At 51.5% G+C, this 24,170-nt stretch overlaps 9 protein-coding genes and 1 non-coding gene across 10 annotated transcripts; 3 read left to right on the plus strand and 7 right to left on the minus strand.

Annotated features, from left to right (window-relative positions):
- Positions 1-1,882: 1,882 nt before the first annotated feature.
- On the minus strand, positions 1,883-3,543 carry ColSpa_05988 (exonuclease V; the record flags this gene model as incomplete). The annotated part of the gene is made up of 2 exons (XM_049272200.1): positions 1,883-3,150; positions 3,210-3,543. The coding sequence occupies 2 exons, from the start codon at positions 3,541-3,543 to the stop codon at positions 1,883-1,885; spliced, it is 1,602 nt and encodes a 533-aa protein (XP_049128157.1).
- A 1,597-nt stretch (positions 3,544-5,140) lies between these two features.
- ColSpa_05989 (uncharacterized protein) lies at positions 5,141-6,406 on the minus strand (the record flags this gene model as incomplete). Its single annotated transcript, XM_049272201.1, has 1 exon — positions 5,141-6,406. One exon carries the CDS (start codon positions 6,404-6,406, stop codon positions 5,141-5,143), a length of 1,266 nt encoding a protein of 421 aa, XP_049128158.1.
- Positions 6,407-7,938: 1,532 nt separating this feature from the next.
- Positions 7,939-9,597, minus strand: ColSpa_05990 (uncharacterized protein; the record flags this gene model as incomplete). The annotated part of the gene is made up of 1 exon (XM_049272202.1): positions 7,939-9,597. One exon carries the CDS (start codon positions 9,595-9,597, stop codon positions 7,939-7,941), a length of 1,659 nt encoding a protein of 552 aa, XP_049128159.1.
- An 894-nt stretch (positions 9,598-10,491) lies between these two features.
- ColSpa_tRNA_155 lies at positions 10,492-10,563 on the minus strand. Its single transcript has one exon. It is a non-coding gene; the product is annotated as a tRNA-Arg (tRNA).
- Positions 10,564-11,334: 771 nt separating this feature from the next.
- On the minus strand, positions 11,335-11,592 carry ColSpa_05991 (uncharacterized protein; the record flags this gene model as incomplete). Its single annotated transcript, XM_049272203.1, has 1 exon — positions 11,335-11,592. One exon carries the CDS (start codon positions 11,590-11,592, stop codon positions 11,335-11,337), a length of 258 nt encoding a protein of 85 aa, XP_049128160.1.
- A 425-nt stretch (positions 11,593-12,017) lies between these two features.
- Positions 12,018-13,621, minus strand: ColSpa_05992 (putative transporter; the record flags this gene model as incomplete). The annotated part of the gene is made up of 2 exons (XM_049272204.1): positions 12,018-13,358; positions 13,418-13,621. 2 exons carry the CDS (start codon positions 13,619-13,621, stop codon positions 12,018-12,020), a joined length of 1,545 nt encoding a protein of 514 aa, XP_049128161.1.
- Positions 13,622-14,691: 1,070 nt separating this feature from the next.
- ColSpa_05993 (putative dehydratase IlvD1) lies at positions 14,692-15,789 on the plus strand (the record flags this gene model as incomplete). The annotated part of the gene is made up of 1 exon (XM_049272205.1): positions 14,692-15,789. The coding sequence occupies one exon, from the start codon at positions 14,692-14,694 to the stop codon at positions 15,787-15,789; it is 1,098 nt and encodes a 365-aa protein (XP_049128162.1).
- A 542-nt stretch (positions 15,790-16,331) lies between these two features.
- On the minus strand, positions 16,332-17,923 carry ColSpa_05994 (pantothenate transporter liz1; the record flags this gene model as incomplete). Its single annotated transcript, XM_049272206.1, has 3 exons — positions 16,332-17,445; positions 17,501-17,632; positions 17,685-17,923. The coding sequence occupies 3 exons, from the start codon at positions 17,921-17,923 to the stop codon at positions 16,332-16,334; spliced, it is 1,485 nt and encodes a 494-aa protein (XP_049128163.1).
- Positions 17,924-19,176: 1,253 nt separating this feature from the next.
- On the plus strand, positions 19,177-20,479 carry ColSpa_05995 (putative alpha-ketoglutarate-dependent sulfonate dioxygenase; the record flags this gene model as incomplete). Its single annotated transcript, XM_049272207.1, has 3 exons — positions 19,177-19,620; positions 19,682-20,222; positions 20,271-20,479. The coding sequence occupies 3 exons, from the start codon at positions 19,177-19,179 to the stop codon at positions 20,477-20,479; spliced, it is 1,194 nt and encodes a 397-aa protein (XP_049128164.1).
- Positions 20,480-21,429: 950 nt separating this feature from the next.
- ColSpa_05996 (uncharacterized protein) lies at positions 21,430-22,107 on the plus strand (the record flags this gene model as incomplete). The annotated part of the gene is made up of 1 exon (XM_049272208.1): positions 21,430-22,107. The coding sequence occupies one exon, from the start codon at positions 21,430-21,432 to the stop codon at positions 22,105-22,107; it is 678 nt and encodes a 225-aa protein (XP_049128165.1).
- Positions 22,108-24,170: the final 2,063 nt, after the last annotated feature.

Raw genomic sequence — 24,170 nt, forward strand, 5'->3', positions numbered from 1 at the left:
GTCGATGTACCGTGAAAGCTGCTCGCGCGTCAGTCCGCCATGAGAAAAACCATCCAGCAGGGTCTCAGCTTTCCCTTCACGTTAAATAGCGCACTTGATGAAAAAGAGATCCTCGACCGGTTCTCCAAGAACAGGCGTCGAAAGTGCTCCCAACCGCCAATCTCTTCCTTGTGTGATGTCATTTCGTCTTGGTTCATGTCGTTTTATCGAAACCCAGTAGCTTGTTATTGGGGTAACCTGTATAGAGCTCAAGAATTCCGGGAACCCCCGATGCTATTTATTTGTCCTATACATGGTTATGTTGCGCTCCGGGCGCTCCGGCGTCATTTTGGACAAAGGCATGCTGGGAGTAAAGCAGCCAGCTGGAATGAAATATCCCTACAAGTTGACAAAGATTTTTCAAATAAAGATCTTTTCATGCCTTTTTTTTGATTGATGATTTATCTTTTCCCGATGAGCTGTAGTTTCTTCTACAACAACACTGTATTTGCTATGGGTTATGCCATTGGGCAGGAACAACCCAGCCAACTTAGCGCATGGTAAACTGAACAGCCACTTCTCAGCATAACCCCGATTTGAGTGTTATGAGGAGGCGTGTTTCATGGTAATATCGAAAAGGACGGCTTGAGCAAGAACGTGCCTGTTAAGGGTTCGGTTTTTGGCGAGGAGGTCGGAGAACTCTTATATATAGGTGACCAGATGGAAAACGATTTCCTATTCTAGGGAATATAATTTCCGTCTCGAGATACTCAAGCCCTATGAGTAATGTCAGACTGAGTAGTCGCGTTCCCGAGTAAGGATAATAATGTGCGGGGCTCTTGCCATAGGCCACACCTTCATACCCTTGATGACTGCATGCAATGGACTGGTGGACCTGGAGTTTGAAGCAACACACGTTGAGGTGAATGGTCCCAATAGGCAGATGTCGGGACTCACAAGGTTCATAATCTCGAAATCATCTCCAGCCTGGCTTAAATCATCATAGATCCGGACGCGGCGGTAAAAAGGAGCCACGGGCGAGAAAACGGGTCAGAGTCGAGTCCCCACTATGAATTGAGGTAATACCTGCTCTATCTCGAATATGTGTCACGCCTAAACACCTGCGGAGACCAAAACATGTATGACTAGGGACCTGGTTACACTTCCTGTATAAAACTATCTAACTGTGTTTGGCATGCTATTCAAATTTACTTGTTTATGAAGTAGCCTAGACTTCCATGCTGGTGGTGTGATTATCAAATCGTTGAAGGGTTGGGCGAATGAACAACGGCCTTCTAGAACAAGGGAGCGAATCCTGACCGAGTCACAAAAGGGACTACTGGGAGAAAGAGAAAATGCCTAAAGAGGTCAGATATGTTCGCAAACGTTGGAGCAATTCATCAGTTCTGGTCAAGCCCGGAATACGAGAGCTGTGCATACCAAAACAGGATCAGAGACGATGCGTTGGTAAGAGAACGGTGTACTATGATTGGTCAGCTCCATAAATATCGGTTGCCATCAGAAGGTAATACTGCTAGAGGGTCCAAAGCTTCAGGCTTGGGACTAGGCCCGGACTTCATCCCAGGTCGCCGCTCTGATCAGAGCCATAACCATTCGCCACCTATCTCTAGGTCTAGGATGTCTACCCTTTTATAATGAACACTCACTTACCTTAACTTGACTGGCACAACCACAGCCGGTGCTGGATATTGTTATCACTGGTAAAACAGTCTAATTCTTCGAAAAGAAAACCCATAATCTATAACAGATTCCAGTACTGGCCACAACTTGTAAACTCGTTTCCGTGAGCAGAACTGATACCACGTGTTATCCCGCTTCCAACCGGTGCGCCTCGCAAGCAATGATCTACCAAATGTAGCCAAGAAAAGGGACCTCTATGAGCCTAGCCACTCGCAACATGCTTCTGGCGACTTGCCATCCGCTGCCGCGTGCTCTGCAACCGCTCCTCGTCCATGGCCGACCGCCACGTGCAATCTTCCGCAAATTCGCACATACGACACTTATACGCCTCCTCAATCTGCACCCCTTGCGGGGCTCGATCCGCCCTCCACCACTCCATATTACTACTTAAGTAGAGGTTCAGCGCTCGGTCGTCCATGGGGAAGATTTGGGTGTTGATGAGCGAGCCGTCGCCTCGGTATCTGTACTCGACGGCAAGCAGCCGACCAACCGAGTCGGTGCCGTGAGGAAACGTCTGCGCCAACTCGGAAACCAAGAGTGGTAGCAGCTCGCGTAGCGTTCTGTATTTGATGAAATCTGGCGTGGGACTGCGCGCTTTGTGTAGTGCCTTATCTGCCCCTGCTTCATCAACTATTGTGTCTGATGAAGGCGGCGCGTAGTCTGCATCTAGAGCCGAATCGACGTCGAACAGCTCGTCATGCAAGCTGCCGATTTGGGCGATAAACGAGTCCGAGAACGGTTCGTCGGGGTCGAGTCCGTACCGACGGAAGATGCGTAGGTAGTCCAGCTTGCCCGCCGCCATTTCTGACATGAACCGCTGGTAAAGGAAGAGCTGCACCTTTGCAGGCCGTAGCAGCGCCGGGCTATTCGGCGCCTTCATTGACCCTCGCGTCTTGACATCGGTCAAGTAGATCTGAGGGGAGTCTGCCTGCTTATTCGATGAGAAGTAGTCGGTGATGCTTGCTTGGTTCTGGTTCCCAGAGTCCTGGCTTAGCTGCTCCTGGAACTCCGGGTCGGGGTTCTCGTAACTCAACCCGTCGATGACGCCATTAACAAGGTTTCCGTCAACAAAGCCCCAGACCTCTAGTTCGCGCGTCATGCCGGTATCTCGAAGGGTACGAAGACCCTGAATAAGATTCCATATCCGCAGACCAAAGCCATCTTCCTTGCTCGCGATCTCAACGCGGACTGTGGTGTGTACTTCGTCCTCAAGGTCCTGGTGCACTTTGGTTCCCTGCTTCATGGCCGCCGTCCGTGTCTTCCGGCCAAATGGTAGCCGAGTCAAGGTATAAAAGTACTGCAGCTCGCACCAGGCGCCGGCGGTCAAGTCGGTGACCGTAAACGGTTTTCGAGGAAAGGAGCGGAAACGCACGAGCGGCGATCGGGTGTCGTTCGCTGGCTCGGGGGAGGCCTTGTCTGCCTGTTTCGGTGGCGAAAGAGCGCGGTCACTATTGGGGAGAACCTTTCTCACTAGACGCTTGGAGTCAGTCAGTTTTCGACGAACAGTCCATTCCTAGCAGCAAACGTACGATCCGGGTAGCTGACGACGGTATGGCCAGGTGACGACGGGGGAAGAGCCGCGGGAACCTTGTTGCGATTGCCACCAGCTCGTAGGGGTCCTTTGGCTGTGCCAAACGACCGGAAAGAGAGCGCATCGGTTGGGACATCGTCGAGTCGAAACTCCTCTTCGGCGATAGTGTCAATGCCTAGATGCGAGGCGATGGAGGGGGCGGTGGTATTCTGTAATAACATGGATGTGGGGGCGGGGTCGTCGGTGATGAGCTGGCTCAGCAAATTCTCGTCTTCGAGAGAAAGATCGTAACCATATTCGTCGTCAGAGTCGAGCGAGAGCGGATTTGTCATTGTGATGCAAAGCGAAAGTCATGTCGGCACTTCGGTAAGAGGGAGGAAGACCCTCGTCGAGAGCGTCACGACTCGGCGGGGAGATCGCCACTAAAAGGCCCCAGGCGCGTCGAGGATGCGCTGTTGGAGTCGCGCGATCACGGGGACTTTTACTGGGCTGGACCCCATTACATCGATGGAGCACCCAATCAGAGGCAAGGTTGTCTCGGGACCTAAAGTGCATCACGTCAGCAATTCTAGGCTCCAATGTCAACTTCAACCGCGTCACTCCCCTTCCACTCTATTGTCACTCAGTGTTGTTCTGCGCCGCTGCATTCTCGGGCCCGGCTTCTGCTTCCATTCATGGGGTCGATCATAGCTTGGTGTTGTGATGTATTCTTGACCTAAAGGATCTTGTCCCATGACAAGGACTGTTGCGCATGATTTTTGCAATCATGCTCTCTATTTCAGGTCTAGCATCTTACTTTCGCACTTGGAAGCCCCTAGTAAGCTCCTCGAACTCTGCGTGCTTGCCCTGAAGTCGTTTTTCGGTACTGCACCTTTACTTTGTTTAGGGGGCGACCCAAGTACCGACTCTTCTTCTTGATCGTTAAGTTTGGAACGTTCGTCTTCCCCTATATCAAATGAACCAGGATTAAGAACTTCCGTCGCACACTTCAGAGTGGCGATCGACCTACCGTTCTCATTGATTCGGGTAGACTTTGGGACACATAACAGCCACCATGACCCCTCGCTGAAGGAATGTTCCGTTGACGACTATTAGGTCTTCCACAATCGCACAACCTTATAAAACCAACATCGTTGTGGTTCCGAATTGGGTTGTCCTATAACTTGTCTTTTGAGTACTTAGGTATTACGTAGTGTACGTCGCTTGACAAATTTATCACCCTTGCGCTGCCCAAATCTATGTCTTTCAGCTTTACAAACTTTGTTTTCTTTGCGAGTGTCCAACCGAGCGTCACACATCACCACTGGCTTGGCGAACAATGATGGTCCGGGAAGTTTCCAAGCTTGAAACTTGGGATTAGATGGCCATACTACCCAGCCCACGTTAATAAGGGCGTGGTAACTGCGGATGAATTGACGACCTGGAGCTTCCGTCCAGTCAAGGTTTCAATTTACGGTCATGGGCTCGGTCAAATGGATCGTAATTCCACTCTTGATGGGCGCCAAGTTGTTCATGGTAGAAGTCTGCGAAAACCGGAATCCAGATTTTATATCTTCCGCTGCTAATGACTGCCTTGAATCCGTATGGATACAACTCTTCCATAAATACTTGCTGCAACAAAACATATCCCCTAGCCAAGTCTGCCGCCTGTCGACTCTCAACTTAAAGCGTTGAGACTTGGCACCACATGCCCTAAGGTTTATATCTTCAATTCTGTCGATGTCCGCGCAATTGTTCCAAGCAATATGTGTTGCTGCATCCGTGGGGTATACCTCCGCTTTTCATTATGCTTTCAAGTCCACTGCCTTTCAATATCTTGACCAAAACGTCCTAAGTCCCCAGGTTTAAAATCGACATACACAGCTTCAATGAGCTCTTCCTTTTGTATGTCCCTTGATCATTGTGCATGGGCTTAGTATCATCGAAGGCTCATTTCAGCTGTTGACAGCTCGTGGGTAAGATCTTGGTCTTGTGGTTCCCTGTCGCTGGTCCAACGCTATCGGTCTTGATCGACTTGCAGTCCTTGTCGACGGCGTCGTTGATACGTTCATAGGCATTCCCGATAATCACGCTCGCAAGGAACGACCGGGAACTGTGATCTTCATCCTTGATAAGCTGCTCAGCCGACTTCTCCAGGTCGCCCCAGCCAGCCTTGTGGAGATCTGCGATGAACGTCGAGAGGGCGACCTGGCGGACGCTAGCGTCTTCATAGCGAGCTACCTTGTTGAGGACCTCGGTAGTCTTGAAGATATTGGCGAGGAGGACGTCGTCGGTGCGTCCGCCTAAATGTTCGGCTTCGGGGCCACGGTTCCGTTGAGCACGGCGAAGACTGGTGGTCGGAGAGCTGTTCTCATTTCGAACCTGAATCGGACTGGCGTACTTTGTGGAGCCGCCCTTGATCACAAGCTTGCTTACCCCATTCTTGGAAGTTGCCGCTCTCTTCGGGGTCGCAGGCTTCTTGGGGTTGGCGATTTTCTTGCACGGCTTTGGAATGTCTTGCGGGGTCGGCTCCGAGGTGGCCTTGCGCTTGTTTGACGGTGGCGTCGCCGTGATGGAGCTGGTTACTGCCCGGTTTCTAGGTCGTGCTGCAGCAATGACCGGTCTGTTTTGCGTAGCCGCTCGGGGAATGTTACTGAAGGGGGTGCATACCAATGAGGGCATCGTCGCTGCTGAAGTGTTGTCTTTTTGCAAGTGGGTGGCTGCTAAAGCTACTTCCTTGGTCATGGCCTTCTTCAGCGACTCTGCGCTGTATAACTCGATGCCGTTGGCGCAGCGTTCAAGGTATTTGAGGGCTTCCCACCGCTGACGAACAGCTTCCGTCTCGAGCCATGCTGCAGGAGGATTCAAACTGTACCGGAGCAGTGCTGTAAAGACGTTGACCTCGACAAAAGGCGCCCTCCCTGCGCAAATCTTGCGGACCGTGTCTACGATCTTGCAGGATCCCACTGCTAGACTGTACAAAGCAATGTTCGAGTCGGTAATTCTTTCAGCGAGAAGACTGAGCACTTCGATCTTCTCGCTGCTGGTCAGAAGTACGTCGTCCTCGTCAATGTTGAAGAGCCTCGTGGCGAGGTTAAGCCAGTTCTTCTGCCACTGAATGGCGTGGTGCGGTTGTAACGTCCACTTGTACTTGCCGTTACCCCCTCGCGGTAGGTTGCGCCTCCGACCGTCGGCGCCGTTGCTGCTGCTGGTCATCCTGTCCATCAGTGACTGGGTTCAATTCTTGAAATGCATGTATTGCAAGAACACAAAGCAGCTGAAGGGTGGAGAAGAAAGTCTTGAGGTGGTGAGGCCGACGTTGAGTGCAAAAAAAAGCTTGCGTGTTTTGTGCTGGACCTGGGAAGAGCAAGAATACGCTGGTTCTTTCCTTTTAAAACAATGAAAAAAAAGTAGATGGTCATAGAATTTCAGGAGCACCAATATTTTCTTCAATGCGGAACAAAACTCCGGCTCTGGCTCACAATACGGGCCAAGCCTGAGTTTCATGAAATCCCTACATGCCAGTTTTACGATCGATAAATTAAGTAATTTTTACTGAGACTTTGGAATTGGTTGCAGTCGGGTTCATGAGGCGGGACAGCAAGAAATACAAGCTTGTGCCAGCAGCTTTGTCCAGCTCCCTCTACGGGTAGAGTCGTCTCTTCATGTTACTCCGACAACGAGGGCCTCTATCGTCGTGACTAGCGCTCAGGTGGAGTCAGACTGCCGTGACGTCTTTTGAAGCTAAAGAAGAGTAGGATCAACTTTATTGCGATATCGATGCCATGAAGTCCATTTACTCTTCCACCATATATCTTAGTAATACTGACACAACTAATGCGGAGTCGTTGCTCAAGGCCTGGAGTTAAGCAAAAGACTCGGATGCAATACTTCAACAGACCTTTGTGACCTAAGAATTGATAGACATGCTCGGAGACACCAGCACAAAGCCAACAGCATTCGGGGGGGAACCCCCCCCCATTGATTCCACTAGGTAGCTTATTCTGGCCGGATGAACAATTTGCTAGTGAAATCTAGGTGTTGAAATGTTACAGTTCTACCGGTCAAGACTCGATAAGTTGAAGGTCACTTGGATGTTCGATGTTGATGAGTCTTATAGTTGCTACCACGCCTCTTTAGCCTGGCTCGATGGACTCCGGCTTCAAACTCATTAGACATGGGGCTTGGAATCCGGCGTAACGGATGAAGACGATGGAAAGCATAGTGGCAGGAATATGATCTTATAACGGACATTTCTTGTTCTATTGCATACCGGGCAAGTAAGCCTCGACTCCGAGGAATGTCTTTACCCTCCCCAGTCTTTGCCACGAGAGAATCCTGATGCTCTATACTCTGCTTCTAGAAAATAGAGTCTGGGACATGCAGCTGTCTATGTTGCTCCATATCTTGAAGACCATTTTGCAGTTGCAAAACATATGTGTGCCGAAGGCTCACCCACCACCCTTCAATATAAGCCAGCTCGCACCCAACGGCCTGTAAATGCATCAGAAATGGATCATGCCACAGCGTTTCGAGAGAGCTTACTCAGGAAATTTGTTAGCACCATGGATCGATGCGCAGATTGGTATTTTCACATCGAGAAACAACGCGTGAAGCTGTCGTTACTATAAAAGTGAAGTCTTGATTCATCTAAATGAAGACGCCCAACCTAGGACTCCGGCAAGAATCTGGTCGGATAACACGTAATCAGTGCTGAGAAGAGAAAGGGTCAAAAGTCGAAAACTCACTTACGCACTGCCTGAATAAGGTTTAATGACCCCAGTTATCTTTTCCTTGAGATCCGCTACAAGAGTCTCTGCAAGCATGACACGCGTGACCTTGTCCTCGTTCTCCGCAATGTTGTGAGCAAGCGCGTCAGACTCCGCCTCAGATGTTGACTTCAGGTGCTGCCGAAAGGCCTTGAGCGTGGCCCTCCGAGAGAACGCATCCTGAAGACGAGCTACCTTTACTATCTTATCGGCAGCAATGAAGTCGAGTATGAAAGCGGCGCTCTCGCTAGGAGGTGATGTCGGGGGTTTGGCTATGGGAATATTGATCTGTTGGCCCTGGGAAAGGCGCATCTCGCCAATGAATTGGACCTCGTCATCACTGTCGTGCTTTTCCTCAGTCTTGACTGAGATCTCGTCTTTGGCGTCTCTGTTGTCGGTTTTGAGTCCCGTCGAGGCTTGTTGGGAAGGTCGAATGCGCTTGGGTCTTGGACCGGGTCCAAAGTCTGCTAGCTGCGGGATCCATCGCTTGCACGCCCGTGTTCCTGCCCTGTTGGTGTTTGCCATGGTCGTAGGGACAGTGTGAAGGTCCCGAGTTCGTCGTGCTCTCTGCCTGGCGGTCTTGGGTACACGAAGCGTAACCATGAGTCGATTCGGGGTGTCGGAAATATCCTGATATGTCACCACCGGTATATCAGACGCTTTCTCGCCCGCTACTAGTCTGGTGTACATTGCAGTTTCCATGGGCAACTGATCGAGAGACGGGGCGTAAGGTGGTGCGGGTTGAGGTGCTCTGACGTCTTTGAAACCGTCCTCGTCGATATGTCTCTCCTCATTTTCACCTTCTTCCTCATCCTCGGAAGTCTTGAGTTTTGTGTCGATGAGATTTGGTTCAGAGATTTCCTCAGACTCGGACGATTCGGAATTCGCCAAGTAATCTACATCGCTTACATGCGAATCGTCATGATCCGAAGACTCTTCGACCATTGAAGACTCATCGTCAACATTTTGGCGCTCTCTTCCACTATGCTGGAGCAGAGTAGGGCTTTCCAGAGGACTATCTGCCATTCGCGCTGAAAGGAGTTCTGCAAGCTTTTTCCCCCAAACTTTCCGACGATTTGTGAGCCCAGTCGCTGCGTCGTCCCTCCATTCTGAGAAGAACAAGACGTTAGGGATGCCGCCAGGGACAGAAACAGCCTCGCAGATGCCAGTCTCATCCGGAGAATGGAGAGCGAACAGCTTCTTTTTGCCGGTGATATCAGCCTTGTAAACAACCTTGAACGCTTTGCTGACGCTAGAGGAGTTTAGGGGCTCGGCCAGACAGCTGTTGACACACTGACCCTTGTTGACATCAACTTCTCGACTCGAACGCATCGTCATCTCGCTGAATGGAATGTAAAGGGCCGGAATAAACCATCCTACCCAGACACAGTGATGGTCACTGCTCCATTTCTCAAGGTCTGTCTCGTGGACGGTGGGCCAATGCCAACTATCCTGGCACCCGTTCCACTCCTCTATTACTTCGCTTTTGGTCTCTGACCACTGGCATTTGAGGAATTCGGAGACAACGAGGCTCACTCTTCTTGGGCGTTGGTGATATGCCCGGAGACTGTCGTCAAAAGCATCTAGCGAAACGTTGTAGCAGACCTCGCCAATGGCATTTCTGTGATTAGGCGCCATAATGGTGATCCGTCGTCGAGTTTCGCGGAGTAAGTAGTGAGGATGCCGATGTGGTGAGCTGAAAAGTAATATTGAGGAGGAAATAGGTGTCTCGGGGGAAAAATCAGAAGAAAGAATAAAATCAAACAGGCGGTGCCATATTGAGGAAGGGCCGCGACTGCCTAATTCGTTGGGGGAGGGGAGGTGAATGGAGTTCTCAACTAGGCCTGTGCGAGAGAAAGAAAGAACCAGCGTTTCCGCGTATGGGTAAAAAAAGAAGTTGTTTGGATTTGGTGAAAATACGATCCATGTAACCGGGGGTAGTATTCTCCTACGAGGGAGAGGAGAAAGGGTGCGAAAGGGAGGCAGCGTGGCAGAACATAATGGCAAGAGGCGAAAGTTTTGAAGCTGCAGCGGCCTGAAGCATAATGAAGGAGCAATCGTTCATCCATGATACTTCAGTTAACTGATTAAGGGAGATATAACCGTGGAAAGAAAGGGCAATGATACAAGACCGGAACTTGTCAAGATTCTATTTTTCCCCCGTCACATCTTTTCCAAGCACCCCTTTCAACTGCTTTTGATAAGAAGCTTCAAGAGAAAAAGAAGTGCAGAGTATCAAGAAGTGTTTTTCTTCAAAGAAAAGCCGAACTGGATTACAGACATTGCTCTTAGACCACCAACATTATTAGACCGCTTATGAACAGACAACATTCAGTAAGGTCATGTGCGGTGCCTTTCTTTCCTTACTCCCCTGTTGCTCCGTGCCGGACGGCCCCACTGCGGTACGTGGCCTGTGCATCTTTTACTGCTAACATAGGGTACGTTCCACCAATTGCCTATGAAGAAGACAAAAACATCACCAGACTCAAGGCAATTCACATCATTCCACGAGGGAATGAAAACAAAAGTGAACGACCGAGCTGGGACTCGAACCCAGAACCTTTACCACCGGAAAGTAACGCGCTACCATTGCGCCACCCGGCCATGTTCGTGAAAATTTTGATGATGTGTGAGTAAATGTATGGATTGTGGGTGGGAATCCATCGGATAAAACAGAAACGAGCCACCCTCTGATGCCGTCCACGATTCTTCCGTCGCTTTGCAACCAGGTAATCCAAGCTTGATCAGATTAGAAAACAGTGGGGTTAGACTTAAAAACTTTACCTATTTTATGATATTTACTTTGTCATTTTTACACTTAATTTTGATGGCATATCTGGGCGTTTTTTACTACTTGTATTAACAGAGAACGGCACGGTCTTATTTCACCCGCATGGGATTTTGGACCGATGTGGATAATACAAACGAGGTGAGGTGTCCGAGCGCCACAAGCCATCAATTTCCCTCTGGGGCGGACCCTGGACACACAATTTTTGTGTGATCTCTCTTCGTCCTCACCTCAATGACGTAGCTTTCAGTGAATGACAAACACAAGGCTGAACCTACACAACTTCAGCGAACGAACACGTTTTCTTTTTTCAACTTGATTCTCGTCCAGTATCTCCCATCATGAGTCGGGTTCCTACAATAGCCACCGTTGTCCGTGGCGCCAGCGTTAACATCGTCCTCAAGGCCGATCAACCCACCGGCCGTACCGTCTCGGGAACCGTCCAGGATGTTTTGACACGCGGCAACCATCCCCGCGGCATTAAAGTGCGGCTCACTGACGGCCGAGTCGGAAGAGTGCAATCCCACGCTGGGGCTCAGACAGATTCATCTGCTGCGGACCAAGAACCTTCCGGAATGGGTGCCGGATCAGCGGGCTTCGGAGACAGTCGTCCGCCGCGGCGCGGACAAGGTCGCCGGCAAGAAGCAGAGGCCGACCGCCCATCGTCGCAAGTCGGACTCGAGGCCTACATCCGCCCAGCGAAGCAGAAAAACGGCGGACGGGGCAGACCCGCTGCAGCTCTCGACATCCAGGCAGAGGAGACGGCGCATCATGCGACATCCGACGTGGTGACTTGTCCGGTCTGTGGCGATTTCGAGGGAGACGCGGCGGCGGTGGAGCATCATGTTGCCGGTCACTTCGATTGAGGAAATTGGCCACTCACGACATTAATAATCCAAGATCAATCTTCCGTATTGACGCGGGCGACGGTTCACCCAGCTCGTGTGACATGTTTCGGGGAGGACGTCGGTGTCTTGACGGGACTGGTTTCAAGACCCGCTCCAAGTCACTCTGATCACCCCATTGCATCCCACGATGGCCCATGTATTCTCTCAAGAGAGCAACATTGGAGCTTGTCGCACAGATGTTATGATTTCCCGGCAGCATCTCACTCGTCATTATTGTGGCTATCACCATCAACTCAGGTTTAGCCGCCTTCTACGTTGTGGTCTTACCACGCAACGGCCGAATCTCAAACCTCGCGACCGTGGATCTACATAGTTCTTCCTCGGTTTCTCGCACAATTCCACCAGCCTACTGACGGTCCCTCTCACAGGCGATACCTGAAGCCGGCGGTCTTCCAGTCAGTCACATCCTCATAATCCTCGGGCCGCAGCTCTACCTGGTCAACCATATTCGCGACATCATTCGCGTTTCCATTTGCTTGCATCACCTTACCACCGCCAACAGCACCGGCGCCTCCAGCGCTACCTTCATATCCCTCCTCTCTTGTGCGCTTGGTGTTCATCCATTGCAGGTAGAACCTCAAGCCAAGCGCGAGGACCACGACCAGCGAGTAGCAGATCATGATGGTCCGGAAGGCGGTGTTGTAGTGCGGCTCCTCGGCAGCCTTGAAGAACTGGGGACCGGCGATGTTGCCGGCGCAGTAGGCCAGGAACAGCAGCGCCGACATGGTCATCTTCTTGGTCACGCCGCGGTAGTTGGCCTGCACGAGCGACAAGGCGAGGGGCATCGCGGCCGGCCCGGGAGCGAGCAGGAAATAGCCGAATAGCTGGACGCCGCTGCTTACGTTCTCGCGGGAGTAAATGATGGCCGAGCCTGTGATGCACGGGAGAACAACAAGGATCATGAGAATGCAGTTCATCTTGCGGAAGCGGCCAGCGACCCAGCCGGTTCCCGCGATGATGCCGGCCGTGAGGAGCGAGTAAGGGATGTTGATGAGGGTCGACTGCAGACTCGTGAAGCCGAAGGATTTGATGACGAGGTTGGCAAAGTTCTGGGTGCCGCCGTTGGGGATCTGCGTGATGATCTCGAGGCCGAAGATGAACCACGTCTTGGGGTCGATCAAGCACTCCTTTACCTGGTCCCATTTCCAGTGCGTCTTCTCCGTCGAGCCGGTGCCGGCAATGACGACACGGTCGGCCGCGTACCGGCGCTCGTCGGCAGTAAGGAACCGCGCCTTGGAGATGGTGTCGGGCAGCCAGATCCAGAGGACAAAGGCCCACGCAAAAGTCAGGACACCGAGGATGATGTACATCCACCGCCATGGGCCGACCTTGTCGTCGTTGGAGATGTGGCCAAAGCCAAAGGCAACAAAGGATGCAACGAGGCCGCCGACACTGTTCCCGGCGAACCAGATGCCGGTGCGGGTCGGGATCTCGTCGCGGGTGTACCACGTCGACGTGAGGAACATGAAGGCCGGGGTGATTGTGGCCTCGGCGACGCCGAGGAGGAACCGCACGGTGATCAGGCCGCCGTAGTTGGTGCATGCAGCCGTGAGCGCGACGACGGCGCCCCAGAAGAAGGTGTTAGCGGTCATGTACTTGGCGACGGGCAGCCGTGCAATGAAGATGGACGTAGGGTACGTCCAGGCGAAGTAGCCAAAGTAGAAGATGCTCGACACCCAGCTGTAGTCCTGGCCCTTGAGGTTCTGTGCGCTATCATCAGACACGTTTGCAGACCGGGTAGTCACAAGCGAGCACAACTCACGGTATCATCTCTGAGACCAAACACGGACGCGCTGGACAAGATCGTCTTGTCCATGAAGTTGAGCATGTACGTGATAAAAAGCAGCGGGATGATGTTGAAGTCAATCTTTCGAACAATCTTCTTCGCCATGGTGCTGTCGACATGGCGCCCCCCGTCCTGCACCTCGGCGGGAGGGTTTTGCTGGACGTCCGATGATGAGCCCATGTTGGCAAGTAGACTCTGCCTCTCGTCGTTGTCGTGATCGTCTGCGCCAGAGTTCGAAGCCACTACGGATTCGCAAGCGGTCGCGTCTCGGGACCGCCACCGGGGCGTCGCCCTTTTGAATAAAGCGGCCATTCAACAGGATCCGGCGGGGATCGATGCGACCTTTCCGCGGCGAACGAAAGAAAACGAACCAGAAAAACTCTCTCGGATCCTTATCTCTGCCGATCTTCCCCGACCGAACGACGCGTCTGGCCTCCCTCTCCTTGCCTCTCCAATTACCGTGAAGCGGAGGCTGCAGCGACGGCCAGACGAACGACGGTGGGCGAGGGAGATAAGCAGACGTTCGTGCAGGCGGTGGACTGGGGATCCAACCGTTTAGCGACCGCTAGACTCCGCTGAATAGACGGTGTTTCCCTGGAGATATCATTCCACCCTCTCTTTATCGGCTCGGATACTCGCCGACAGGATGCGACGGGGAATCCGCCAATAATCGCGCTGCTCGAGACGTTCTTGGGGCGCGATGTGGAGAGAGGTAACACAGATGTCTGGCGGAATAAAGAATTGGAGAAGACAGGGCGAAATGTGAATGGACAGCTTGGACTCAGAAGGACCGAGCCGCTGACAAGCTGTGATACCGGCTCAACGGTTATGGTTGGCTGATGATCCAGAATCCCACTGTAAAAAAAAAAAGACCCCTACCGTAGTCTTGACTCTTATCGAATCCTGTTACCCCACATCGCTGCGAACATCGGCCGTCCGACCCCATTTTGGTCTCTATGATGCTTGTTCTCTGCACGCCAGGCCTTGAAAACGTACCAAAACTAGACTGGATGGTACATGGTTAATGTGTTTGTGGCCGACAGGAGTACGTGGGTTGTCGGCTGATGTCCGACATGCTGGGGTTTCCAACAAGATGCCCAGCCAGATCGGCAGACGTTCCTAGGCGGCCGTAAAGATATCCCGGCTTTACTTTCCATGTCATCGGATTATTGATTGGCTCTGCACCTTACGACCGCATCTCACCACGTCGAAATCATTGACCAGGGATCCGGAATCAAGACGCATTCGCCATGAACGGCCTCGAAATTTCTCCTTTCATCGCCGCTCTCCCCAAGGTCGAGCTACACATCCACATCGAGGGCACCCTGCTCCCCGCTCTCCGGTGGAAGCTCGCCAAGCGCAACAACGTGCCCTTACAGTATGACACCTACGAAGCCCTCTTAGAGTCCTATAAAGTATTCTTCAATCACCGTCCAGAGATCAATGGCCGCGTTCCCGGCATCCCAACCTTCCTCGAGGCCTACTTCGCCGGTTGCGAGGTCCTCAAAACGGAGGATGACTTTTACGAAATGTCCATGGATTACCTCCGGCGCTGCGCCGAGATGAACGTCCGCTACGTCGAGCCCTTCTTCGACACCCAGGCGCACACGCGCAGGGGCGTCCCCGCCAAGGATGTGCTCAACGGGTATCTCAGGGCTCAGCGCGACGGGGCGAAGAAGTATGGCGTCAGATCGAACTGGATCTTCTGCTTCATTCGCGATGAGAGCCTCGAAGACGGCATCGCTGCGTACGAGACTTCCAGACCGTGGGCGGCTGGCAACATCGAGGGCGGCAAGGGTCTGTTCCACGCTGTTGGGCTCGCGAGCAATGCGTTCAAGAGACCTCCAATGCTCTTTGAGACTGCATTCAAGAAGGCAAAGGAGGACGGATTGCATGTGACGATGCATTGCGACTTTGGACAGAAAGACACCTTCGAGCACGTCCATGAGGCCATTTTCGAAGTCTGCGGCGGAGCGGGCGCGGAACGCATCGACCATGGCCTCGACGCGGCGGACCGCGAAGAGTTGCTGCAGGGCTTGTTAGACCGGGGAATCGGGTTGACGTTGTGTCCTCACGCATATCACCGTCGCACGCCGACAGACGTGCTGTTCCCCAAGATCCGGAAGCTGTGGGATAGGGGTGTCAAGTTTTGCATCAACAGCGATGACCCGGTGTACATGCACGATGTGTGGGTGGACGGGAACATGCAGAAAGCGTATACCCACTGCAACTTCACCAAGAAGGATATGGTGACGTTGGTGCGGAACGGAGTGGACATGTGCTGGGCGAGTGACGAGGTCAAACAGGAGCTTTACCGGGAGCTAGGTGCCATTGACACATCTGAGTGAGCTATAATTTTCTGAGAACACACTTGAAACACTACGCTGTAGAGGTTTTCTTAGCACCAGGTACGAGTTGCTCAAAAGGTACACTAGTACCTCTCGTCCGTCCTCAATGCTCCTATGGATCCTTTCAATTTCCACCACTAACCGATCGTAAATGTGGAGAGACGGAGGTCCTTTCGAGGTCAAATCAGATGTCCTTGAGAGCTTAGGTTATGTAAGAGATGCAATCAGACAGGTTTGGTCTGATGATCAGTTTCCCACGTGAGGCAGATCAAGGAAACCATTAATCACTCGCTATCAGAATGTATAGCCCATCTGTTCTCAACTCCTGTATACCATCGTGCAAGATGTGGTTCATGGACTAAGGCCAAAAATCAAGTTCAAAGACGTTCACATCTTGTATCCACAAGGAAAATGGAATTCGCCCAGTAAGGATCGTTGGCCTTATTTTTGTATTGGGAACTTGCTTGTCATTCTGCAACCCAAAGCCATGCGTGGGAGTGTCACGACTAATTCAATTCGAATTTATGCTCCATATGCCAGAATCAAGCAGCAACCCCCAGTGCCTTCTTTCCCAATTCGCGACGATGCAGATATTTGATGAGCAAAGAAGTCCCCGCCATACCTGCTGCAAAGAAGACCATGGTGATGTAGGCCTTTGGGTATCTGGGCGCCTCCACTTGCTGCCAGATGAGAAGCGGCAACCACGCCTGGATCACGTACGCCATCTGGTTCATGGAACCGGTCACCAGCGCTCGCTCCTCGTTGTCGTCTTTGCAAATCTCGTGGGCCCAGGCGAATGTCAACCCACTAATGCCACCGCCAAACCCGACAAGCAGGAAGCAGCCCCATTTCCACGCGTCAGGAATATTCCAAGCCGCTAAGCTTGAGTAAACGACAATATTCAGGACTCCGGAGAAGACAATTGGAGGCCATCTCTCCCCCTTGAAGACGGAGTCAGAGGACCAGGCGTAGATCCATGTCGTCACCACGGTAATGGCGGATGTGATCGTGGGGTACGTGTTGTAGTCCTTGACACTGTAGCCTTCGCCCTTGAGCCACAGTTGGAACGCGGGCTGGCTCATGATACCGCTGCCATTGTTGAAGAAGATGTACAGCAGCGTCAGCGCATAAATGTGCCAACTTGTAAGAATCTTCTTGATCTTTGACTTCGTGTACGGCTGTCGATTCGCGCGTCCTTCGAGCTGCATGCGTTTCTGGGCCATAACGATGTCGTCTTTCGACAGCCACCAGGCCTTGGTGATTTCGGGGACGTCGGGGAGGAAGAAGAACCCAGCGATTGCAATCGGCAACGAAATAATAGTGTCTACGATGAAAAGCCACTGCCAGCCTTTCCACCCATGGACTCCGCCGAGGTTGTACACGGCTGCCATTAGGTAGCCTGAGAACATGGAACCAATGGAGCCGCTGGAGTGAAAGATGCATGATCTCTTGGCAAGTTCGTCCTTCCGATACCAGCATCCGATGATATACTGCATGCCGGGATAAAATGTGCTTTCGGCGAGACCAATGAAGAATCGGAGGACGTATAATTGAGTAACATTGGTACACTTGATCATCAAGATGGTGAGTATAGCCCAAGTGCATTCGCAGGCAGGAATCCAGATAGACGGTCGGACACGAGTAAGGAGGATATTGCTGCAGGCCGATGTCAGCATGCCTTTCTTGAAGCATTCTGGAGGAACGAACTCACCTAGGGATCTCGCCAATAACGTATCCAACGGTCCAGCAGGCTTGCATGTAGTTCAACTCATTGCCGAAGAGCTTCATGTCTTCCTTCATGCCAGATACAAAAGCATTGTTGATGTTGATCTGGTCAAGGTTCCTTGTTACTTGTTAGCACAGAAAACGGATCAAGGCTTCGGGTGGCAGCTTACTTGATGAAGTAACCTAGACTTGCAAATGTCAGGATGACGGCATCCAGCTTAAACATAAACTTGCGCTCTTCTGGAGACTTGTCCAGTGTATCCCAGACATATGACCTCCATGTGAGCTTCGGTTCATCTTGCACGAGCTCAGCCACGGCTGGTTGCGCCTCCTTAGCCTCGACGGAAGTCGGGGACTTGCTCCGGGGCGAGTCGCCGAGCGTGACCTTTTCGATCTCGGGGGCTCCCATTGCGAACGGCCAACTTAAGATGGAGCGCCAAAACCAAGTTGATACTGAACGAGGAAGGTATGAATACGCTCTGAATCAGCATGGTGAAGGATCCGCGGTTCCACGACGGCAATCACGAAACTTTATACAGCCATCTGAGCATATTTTTTATTGGTGTCCAGGGTCCATCGGGCCAACATCGGACACCTCGCAGATGCAACAGGGTTAGAAATGGACAAGTCGCTGACGATGTTTTTGGACACAATTGCGTGCTGGAGACACAAGCGCGCGTTTGTCACCCTCCGAGCGGACAAGATCCGACGGCATCTTGGAAACCGGTAGTCATAGCCATGATAACCATCAACATCGCGCGGCTCTACGGCACGACCCGAAGCCAATAGCCAATTCGCGCCAAGTAATCTCGGCAAGAGCTTGTGTCAATGTGTGTCTTCAAGAGGCTAGATACTTGAGCCGAACAAGAACCGTTGTTTTTCCAGAGTTAGCCAGTCTTGGTAGCTTGGTATTGAATAACTGCTTACTGAACCAATGCTTCCGGACAGAGCAAACAGACACCAGAACATCGAAAGAGGGGAAGCCGAGATTGAGGCGCCTGCAGGCTTACGTCTTCTCCCTAATAAATCTCTCTCCGCACCGATCTAGTTTCCAAAATGCCTAGTTGCGACGAAGATCTCTTGAAGGGGATTGGGCTGTGTGTTGGTTGTCGAGCACACAATCGGGCCCTTGTATCGCGTAACCCCCACTTGCGAATCGTGATGACCGACGGCCCCAGATCGGTGCCCGCGCGGATGGTAAACAAAGAACAACAACGACCCAACGGCCAGCTGAATAAACCCTCCAACATCTTTGGCTAAATACCAATTCGAAGAGTAGGAGGGTTGGGGGTCAATCGCGTGCTGCCTAGGACGTCTGGTTGGCGAATTCATCCCCTACATCAGCGACCTTATGGTTCGATGTTGCACTTTTACTCCTAGATTCGTCACATTCAATGCAGATGAAGCCATAGATAATGGGTTTAATGAAAGATTTGACCCCGCGATTATTGGTAATCAGTACTTCCGTGGCAAGCGTGATCACTTTTATGAATCCCTCGGAATTGAAAAACGACCAGCGACATGTATCCTAAGACATAAAAGAGGCTATCCGTAATCAGTTCAAGGTCTGGGTTTCGAGATCAATATTCTTGAAAAGCTCATCTGCGACTGTTGCGTCCTGATTTCCCCACCCCAGCTAAAACTTCATCTTGACTGATAATCATGGTTCCCGCCCCCATCGACCCATCCATTACGGATGTGGCAGAGCCACGGAAAGATACCCTCGGACTCCCCGAGAGCGCAAAGACAAGATTGACAAAGGCGGGTGTTGATTTATCCAACGGATATCCATACCGCCCCTCGCGGCCGCTGTACCTGGACGATGCATACAACATTCGCAACAAAGAGCGGGAGTACATTGACGCAGGCTCGAGGGCAGATAAGTCCAAGAAGAACTTGCTCGGTACCGCTACCAAGGTCACCAACCTGACAGCTCACATCGGCACGGAGATTGAGGGCTTGCAACTGAAAGATCTTACCGCGGAGCAGAAGGATGAGCTTGCACTTCTGATTGCCGAGCGCAGCGTTGTTTTCTTTAGAGACCAGGATCTTTCTCCACAGGAGCAGAAGGAACTAGGTGACTGGTATGGAGAAGTTGAAGTCCACGTAAGTTATACTCTCCGAATCTCCTTCCGACCGAGAATGTAGAATCTAATGACCTCAATAGCCACAAGTCCCGCAAGTCCCCGGTGTTCTCGGCGTCACGGTCATCTGGCCTGCGTTGATGGCCACCGAGCGGAAGGCCAATTTCCGCAACCCCGGCGGTGCGTCGAAGTGGCACACCGATCTGGTCCATGAGCGCCAACCCTCCGGCATCACACACTTGCACAACGATACCATCCCATCGATTGGTGGTGACACTCTCTGGGCCAGCGGCTACTCAGCTTATGAAAAGCTGTCTCCGGACTTCCGCAAGATCATTGATGGCAAGTACGCAATCTATCGGTCCGCTCACACCTACCTTGACCGGAACGACCCCAATGCCGGTCCCAAACACATCGAGCGAGCTCACCCTCTTGTCCGGGTGCACCCCGCCACAGGCTGGAAGTCTCTTTACGTGAACCGTCTCTTTACTACCCAGATCATTGGTCTCGACAAGGCCGAGAGTGATGCAATCCTCAATTACCTTTTTGACGTTTACGAGAAGAACGTTGATATTCAAGTTCGATTCAAGTGGACCCCAATACCAGCGCTCTTTGGGACAATAGGTTTGTGTTTATCTAGAACAAAGCCTATAATGTGCTCTTGACTGACAGTGTACAGAATTACGATCCACAACGCAAGCTGGGACTACGAGGGAAACCAACCCCGACATGGGACGCGCGTGACATCTCTGGCGGAGAAGCCGTACTTTGACTCCAATGCACCTACTAGGCGCGAGGCTTTGGGCCTGCTCAGCCCCGATGAGAAGGAGGAACTTGGAATTGATGGTACTACCCAGGGACTCAAAGATTTCTCTCTGTAGTTGAGTCTACGCAGCTCTTGTAGCTTAAGACAGCTATCTCATTGATGCTCTACAGCGGTGACGCTGAAATTGGCAAAATGTCGTCTGGCTTTGCTTTGTTCCTACTTGTACCATAGCTCAATGAAATTGTCAAAGTGATGGAATGCAGAACCTTACACTCGATTTGTTCGGAAGCCCAGACGGGCGAAAACTCTCGTTTGGATTTTGAAGGTGAATCAACTGACCTTGGTCACTAAACGTCGGTGTTCTGCCAGACATAGTCATTGGCAGCGTCTCTTTCCCAAGTGAGAGTGCCTCTTTGGCATATCCAACCCTGAGGCACCTAGGGGTAAGGAACGCGTAGGAACAATTGCTTACTCTGTATCTTAGTTTTATTAAGCTTATGTTGCTACTTGAAAAATTGTCCCAACAGAGAAGGAGGCCCAGTGAATGAAACTGCTGCGCCTTAAGTGTCCACCTGCAAGTCTCTTGTCTCTCAGCCCCCTTCCCAGCCCCCCGGGTGCTTGTCCAAATACTTATTTTCACTCTTGACCTCAGCTTCAACACCACGCCTCTGTCTTCGTGCATCTTTCCTCCCCCTCGCAGCTCACTAAAGCACAAATTGAAAACAAGGACGCCATCACATCGCTGGGAGTTTTTCTTTTCTTTTTCCAGACGTTTACAGCCATGGGTGGTCTGCCAATCTGGGCAGCCGCCGAACAAACCGATGCAGGTGACCTGGAGCAACGCCTGCGGTCTCAGAGATATATCCACGCGGATGCTATGGCAGCAATCGAGGGCAAACGACTCCCATATGATCTCGGTCGAGAGCTCGTGCGTCTCTGTGTTGTCCGAGGCATTAGGTTCCATGCGGACTCTGCTTCGGCCCAGCCGCCATTCTTCGTGGATCGCTGCCGCTCTTTACTCGTGCCCTGAACGCAAGGGCAGTCATGAGCAATCGAGTCCCAGACATGGATGCCAATCAACCGGAAGATATGCCCTACTGTATCTGGTTTCCTGATATTCCCTCGGAAACTACACTTGGAGAGCTGATCCAGCGCTTTCCCGCCATGAGTTACCAGGCCGCGCGCGCCTGTGCTGTCGCCGGATACACAGATCTCTACAAGAAACTTGCCCTCCAAATCCTACCGGAGATTTCCATCGCTGAGGAAGCCCGCGAGAACGGCAATGTTGCCATCTTCAATCTGATCATGGAGGCGCCCTGCCGGTACAAAGTCTTTGACAATTACAACCGTACTATAGATACTACGGCATCGAAGCCCGCTTTTTTGAATGGCGATACCGCGATTCGACCGTATCTGCTGGAGACCCGGGCGTTTGAACCTCCGATTGGTCGCATGGATGACGAAGAAGGAGGTTCTGGTACTGACGACGATGAGTTGGATCCCTGGGGCCTCGGTCCTCGACGGAGCTTCATACAGACTCGCTTTAACATCACCGAGGATATGAATATCGATATTAATGGGAACGGTGGTATTGCGGGTTTAGTTGCCACAGTAGTCCCGAATTCCGATGAAGAAGCACTCAGAATTCTCTGCCAGCCGCTTCCAGTCGACCTGACCACCTGCCATAAAGACTTGCTCATTCTCATGGCCGCATACAACGGCGACATGGATAGGTATCATTGATCGCGACGACCTCGACTCCTTGACCACGAGATCGGATGCATTGTCCGCGGAATATGTATGACCAAACCTTCCAGAAAAGGGGCCTTTCACATCGTCTGACTGTTTCTGCAAGTCATAACGCGCTTTTTGCGCAATGGTGGAAAAGCCAGCTATTTCCTAAGGGCGATGAATCGCCCATTCGCAAAGCCATATCGGCGAGAGGAATCATGAACAACGACCTCTCTTACATACTTTCGCCGAACGGAGCTTGCCCCCGACTGATCTGGTACCCTGCCGTCGCTGCTGTACGAGGCTCTTGCACGCCTCATTCCCTCCATACGGCCCGATGTCAATCGAGCCGCCATCTTCTCGAACAATCAGACGCCGTTTGATAGTCTTATTGACGGGAACGACGGTGGCGAAGCCGTCAAGCCAAGTCTCGGACTGCTGAATGAGGCCAGACGAAGCCACAATGTGCATTATCGTGAAGCTCTAGAGCGTAAGGCGGGGGAACTAGGGCTTGATATTACACAAAACGTGCCACGTCCAGACCCGTTGGTGCAAGACTTGCCACAGCACATACAATTCTTTGACACGGAGTTGCCCTCTTCGCCCCCTAGAATAGGAACGAATACAGGGGAACCGGATTCCATTTACAACGGCATATCGTGTAACGATAGCTATGTCGAGACCTACATTTCGATCCCTGAGGAGTGGAGGAGGGCCCCAGAGGGTTACGAGCCAGAAGATGGAATCACGCTTATGGAACTAGACTACGAGCGGTGGCCTCCAGGATTCTCGAAAAGACCTTCAACAGGAAGTCGGTGATTGGATATGTTACTTGACGAGGGGCTACGCCTTGCTGAATGATTGCGTAGTCACTGGTTGAATCAACAGCTGTCTGTTGGAGAGGAGACTAAAGTGATCTTCGGTTGAGTTGTTGTTTTGGGTGGAAAATTCAGAGATAGCGCGCGTATTACGCCACGGCTGTGTTCGGAGATTCAAGTAGTGTAGATCTAGCCCTTCTTCCGGGGACTGATTTGTCCCGTTGGGCTCCTGGAAGCACAGAAAAGTCTCCCAAACTGCTGTAAGGACTTCGTTTGGACCCATCACATAAATCTTTTGTATTGCTTTGTTACACTGAGTTGTTTTTAACACGTAAAGCAGAAAAACGGTCAAACGATAAAAGACATTGGATGAATGAGGTATAAAACTTTTAGGTCCAAGAATCCCAGCGACATACTAGATAGTCCTGCAGATTTTGACGAAGAGAACTGGTGCTAGTGTCTGACAAAACTTTTGAAGATACCAACAGCGGCCTCACCTACTGAGGAGATTGTCATGTTGTATAGTAATCGTGGGCATGGCATACGGTTTGATTAGTGGTAATAGTGAGCATTAACAAGATATTGGAATGGGCAGGGTTTCCTGCTCCTATTAAGGTCCTCTTTTCGTTGCTTTCTTTTGTCTCTTACCTAAGTATGGTCTTTGATCAGGATTATAGAAACCTCATTAGCTTGGCCGACACAGATCAGACTCGAGGAACCAACACACACTCAATCAATGTTTCTTATCCCCAAGAGAGAACTAAGGGAACATCCTGTCTGTTTTTCATGATGACCAACACCCTGATCATACCTACACAAGAACCCTGAGAGTCTCTACTGTATTCATCGCATCGTGGCCAAGCTTGATCAAAGAGAGCCGATTCGCGACTGGCTGAAGGCATCTTGCGTAGCTACAGGGGGAGGTTGTTGTTGCTCACCGCACCGCATCGCTCACTATAGATTTGATCACCCTACACGCTTCCAACATACTAGGAGAATTCGAACGATCAATATGTGAGTGAAGCAGATCATCTTTTAAATTCCTCTTCAAAGGGCGGACAGCGTCACACTGGACCCAATGTATAATTAGAGGCAGACTACTGGTGAACTTCCCAGAAAGTTAACTTTCCCTTTTGCTCAAGGACCGTGACGCCCAGTGGCTATACCTATAAAAATCTCTGCTGTACCTTATCTCGTTGATATCAAGCGACCATGAACCGCAGGGATGAGACTCAGAGGATCGACATGCACAATGCA

This window comes from Colletotrichum spaethianum, assembly GCF_022836535.1.
Source record: "Colletotrichum spaethianum MAFF 239500 DNA, contig13, whole genome shotgun sequence".
NCBI classification, from domain to species: domain Eukaryota; kingdom Fungi; phylum Ascomycota; class Sordariomycetes; order Glomerellales; family Glomerellaceae; genus Colletotrichum; species Colletotrichum spaethianum.